The sequence below is a fragment of the Chiloscyllium plagiosum genome, chromosome 30 (assembly GCF_004010195.1).
Source record: "Chiloscyllium plagiosum isolate BGI_BamShark_2017 chromosome 30, ASM401019v2, whole genome shotgun sequence".
In the NCBI taxonomy this organism is placed as follows: Eukaryota; Metazoa; Chordata; class Chondrichthyes; order Orectolobiformes; family Hemiscylliidae; genus Chiloscyllium; species Chiloscyllium plagiosum.
Window position 1 is genome coordinate 42984011 of NC_057739.1, and position 4571 is coordinate 42988581.

Genomic DNA, 4571 nt, shown 5'->3' on the forward strand with positions numbered 1-4571 from the left:
ACTCACCCATTGTACTCTATGCTACTTTCTCCCCACCCCCACCCTCATCTAGCTTATCTCTCCACACTTCAGGCTCTCTGCCTTTATTCCTGATGAAGGGCTTTTGCCCGAAACGTCGATATTGAAACTCCTTGGATGCTGCCTGAACTGCTGTGCTCTTCCAGCACCACTAATCCAGAGGAACATCACTCCGACAGAAGGCCAGTGGCTCCATACCCCATTGTTGGGGCCACAGAAAGGGCAGACCACCTTCATGTCCACAGGGAGTCCACTGGAGCTCCTTCCCCTCTGCTTCAGGGCCCCCGATATCAGTGACCACCTCATTTTGATCTTTCTGATGATACCTCCATGTTTAAGCTACACCCACCCCCGAATTCTCCGTCCTCATCTGGGAATCTGGTGGAAGCAAAGTTAACTCCAGATAGATGCAGTGTAATGTAAATAAATGGGAGGCTATTCACTTTAGTAGCAAAAACAGGAAGGCAAATTATTATCTGAATGGGCAATAAATGCTGGCCTAGTTTGTGACACTCACATCACATGAAAAAATCTTTTAAAAATCGGGTAAAGGGGAAGTGTAAGGATACGTGGATGACCATGTCGCTGAAGGTGCAGCAAGCAGTGAAGAAAGCAAATGATATGATGGTCTTAGTGAGAGGATTTGAGTACAGGAGCAGGGCTCCCTTGCTACAATTATAAAGCCTCCTGGTGAGACCACACTTGGAATATTGCGTGCAGTTTTGGTTTCCTTCCCTGAGGAAGGATGTTCTGACTATCGAGAGAGTAGTTTTACCAGACCGATCCCTGGGATTTCAGGACTGATGTGAAATAACTCCACAGAGGCCGGTATCCTGTCACCAAGTCACCCTTTATTCACACGTGGAGAGTCATTGACACCAGCCCAGCTTCCTCAGAGCCAGCTCTCAGAGTGAGCAGAACTCCTGACACTTCGGTTCTTTGTTTTTACCCCCACACTACCGCCTCACCGCGGTAGTGCTTATTTTTTCCCCAGCAGCCATGGTGTGTGTGTGCAGGTGTGAGACACAGTGAGAGACTCAAAGTGCACGAATCTTTATTCAATTTCCACCACCACGAAGATAGGAAAACACCCGGGTGGCCAGTGACAAACACTCCCCTTCACATCAAAGGGCAGTGCTGTGTGATCAAACAGTGAAGGGGAGAGTAGGGACTAAATCAAAATAGAATTGGAGGGAGAAATGATGCACTCCACTCCCTGGGGCGCCCACCTCTCCCTGAACAACTCCAGGGTGTTGGTGGACACCGCGTGCTCCTTCTCCAAGGACACCCGGGCTCTAACGTAACCGCGGAAGAGGGGCAGGCAGTCGGCCCTAACGACCCGCTCCACGGCCCGCTGCCTTGACCTGTTGATGGCCAGTTTGGCCAGGCCCAGGGGCAGACCCACGAGGAGGTCTTCAGACCTGCCCTCCCTCCTCCGTACCGGGTGCCCGAAGATCAGGAGCGTGGCACTGAAGTGCAGCCAAAAACAGAGGAGAAGGTTTTTAAGAAAATCAAAAAGGGAGTGCAAACACCCACACCCAATATACACGTGGTCCACGGACTCCACAGCGCCACAGAACAAGCAGTTGGGCTGGGAGTCCGTGAACCACCGCAATCTGCGGTTGCAGGGGACCGCTGCGTGCAGCGACACTCCTGTTCTTACTTGTCAGCCGAGGTTCCCTGATTGGATCAGGTTAGCAGCCCCAACCAGGGGAATCATATGAGGTCCACCTGCCTGACCTCGTTCCAATCACTTGAGATGTGTGAAGAGAGAGTGGATCAGTTACAGTTATATTCACAGGGGTTCAGAAGAATGAAGGGGGGGGCGGTCTCATCTGTAAAATTCTAACAGGACTAGACAGAATAAACAGAAGGATATTCCCAATGACTGGCGCTGAGGGGTGACAGTTTTTAAGGATATGGGGTAAGTTCTTCAGCATTGCGATGAGGAGAAATGTCTTCACCCAGAGAGGGGCGAGCCTGTGGAACCCATTGCCACAACAAGCAGTAGAGAGCAAAACATTGAATGTTTTCAAGAAGGCGTTAGATATAGTCCTCAGGGATAAATGGATCAAAGGATACGGGGAAAAGCAAGAACAGGGGACTGAGCTGGATGATCAGCCATGATCAGTTTGAATGGTGGAGCAGGTTTGAGGGGCCGAATGGTCTCCTGCTGCTCCTGTTTTCTCTGCCTCAGCAGCAGCTGGACCTCTATGTGAGAGTACCGAGGCTCCAGAACCAGCAGCTGATAGGCCGGGAGCAACAGGAGTCCTTCTTCCTCTCCCTCAATAGGACAGCCAGCCTAGAGCCCCAAGTTACAAAGCTACCTCCTGGCTGTCAGCAAGTACACGCCCCAGAGTCCCTCAATCCCCCCCGGGGAAAGCTGCACAACACACAGAGGGTGGTCACAGCCAAATAAACACACCTGGAGCACAATCACGGTTGTAAAATACAGCAGTTATGTCTAGCAGAAAGTGGGACTGTGCAGACTCTCAGCACAGGCTGAGAGTGAGTAGTTGGATTCAGTGAGTTGCAACTTCTTTAGTCATTAACAGAGTGTGGGAATTGCTGGCAAATATGACACTTGCTATCCATCTCTAATGTGAGAAGTTGGTGGAGAATCGCTTTCTTGAATACAACCAAGTGGCCTCTTAGCTGTTTCAGAGGGCAGGTAAGAGTTAACCACATCACTGTGGGTATGGTATGGAGTCACGTGTAGGCCAGACTGGGTAGGGATGGTTAATTTCCTTCCCTAAAGGGCATTGGTGAACCAGGTAGATTTTTATGACAATTCAGAAGTTTCTCGTTTTTTTTTGTAGACGTATTTCAATCATTCAATTTAAATGTCCCAGCCACCACAATGAGATTTGAGATCTTGTGTCTGGAGACATAAGTCTCCGAATTACCAGCCCCAGTAACATAAGCACTGTGATACTGTTCCTATCCTTCTGAAAATAACAATTTCTTTTCTTGACAGAAGTACTTCATCATAATGCAGAGTGTCTTTTACCCTGACGAGAGAATTGTTGCCAGGTATGTTTGCACCTTTTCCAAAATGATTCTTTGAAGTCCAGTCAGTTGACTATTGTCTGGGTTTCCACCAATGGGGTTTGTCTGTGTGTAAACCTCAGTGTGGGCCTTGTGCTCATGATGAAAAGGACGAAGTGTGCGACTGGCAGGTTATAAAGGTAGTCAACACAATGTTAGTGCCACAGTCTGTCAGATAACTCAACCACAAGAAGAATGAGGAGCATCTCATAGAAACCTATAACATTTTAACAGATGGGGTAAACACAGGGGAGTCCAGAACCAGGGGTCACAGTCTAAGGGTAAAGCTGCCAGAGGAAGTGGTTGGTGCGGGTACAGTTACAACATTTAAAGGCATTTGGATTGGTACATGAAAAGGAAAGGTTTGGAGGGGTATAGGCTAAATACATGAAAATGGGACTGGTTTAGTTTGGGAAACCTGGTCAGCATGGATGGGTTGGACCGAAGGGTCTATTTCCGTGCTGTCTGATTCCATCACTCAATGATTGGATTGAGATGAGGAGAAAGGGTGTTGAAGAGAGTGGGGAGCCTGTGGAATTCTCTGTCACAGAACACAGTTGAGGCCAAAACATTAAACATTTTCAGGAAGAAGTTCGATGGAGTTCTTAGGGCTAAAGGAATCAGAGGGTATGGGGAGCGAGCGGAAACTTACTTGGATGAGTTTATTGAATGGTGGAACAGGCTCGAAGGGCCGAATGGCCTACAGCTGTTCCTATTTTCTCTGTTTCTATTCTTCTGCCATTCTTCAAACTAAGAGAGTTACCAACCTGTAGATTCTGCCCTGATGTAAAGTACTAGAATTTCATTAGCTTCTCATTAATGGCTTTTTCAACTTGGGTTGTTGTCTATTACTTTCCCTTACTCCGTGCCCTATTACCCTCCCCTAATCCGAGCCCCTGAGTGACACACACAGCGCCCTGCTCAAGAATGTTACTGCTTTCTCCAGGTATGACATCAAGGGTTGTCAGGTAAGTCGATGGACCGAACCTGCTCCTGAGGGGAGCAATGTCATCGTGGTGCTCAAAGACTTAAATTTCGAGGGAAACACCATCAGCCTGGGTAAGGATCCATCTTATTCTGCTTCCGATCATAACTCTCTTCACTTGTGTAGGACCAGAAGAATGCCAGTGTTAGCCCTCCAATGAGCTCACTGAATGCCATTCTCCACAGGTATACGGCTCTCGGTGAGTTGCTCACTTGAAGAGCCGGCGCACACGATGGGCTGAATGGCCTCCTCCTGCACTGTAAGAGCTCTGTGATCTTGTGATTGTAAGCTCCCTGTCTTTGATGTCTGATGCAGCCCCCTGTTTCTGAAATTGAGAACATTGGAACATAATGTAGTGTTGTCCCACTGAGCAAGATGGGATTCTGGATTAGTGGTGCTGGAAGAGCACAGCAGTTCAGGCAGCATCCGAGGAGCAGCAAAATCGACGTTTCGGGCAAAAGCCCTTCATCAGGAATAAAAGCAGAGAGCCTGAAGCGTGGAGAGATAAGCTAGAGGAGGG

The 4571-nt window shown here is 48.5% G+C and overlaps 1 protein-coding gene across 2 annotated transcripts in view; it reads left to right on the top strand.

The window, feature by feature from the left end:
• The window catches only part of pip5kl1 (phosphatidylinositol-4-phosphate 5-kinase-like 1), a 60454-nt gene that overhangs the window by 44266 nt on the left and 11617 nt on the right, over positions 1-4571 (top strand). For both annotated transcript variants that reach the window (XR_006316051.1, XM_043720540.1), the window contains exons 7-8: positions 2996-3051; positions 4013-4125. Coding sequence is in view for 1 of the 2 variants with exons in the window: in XM_043720540.1 (XP_043576475.1) it covers positions 2996-3051; positions 4013-4125 (169 nt within the window). In the remaining variant the exon portion in view is untranslated. The remainder of the gene's footprint in view (positions 1-2995; positions 3052-4012; positions 4126-4571) is intronic.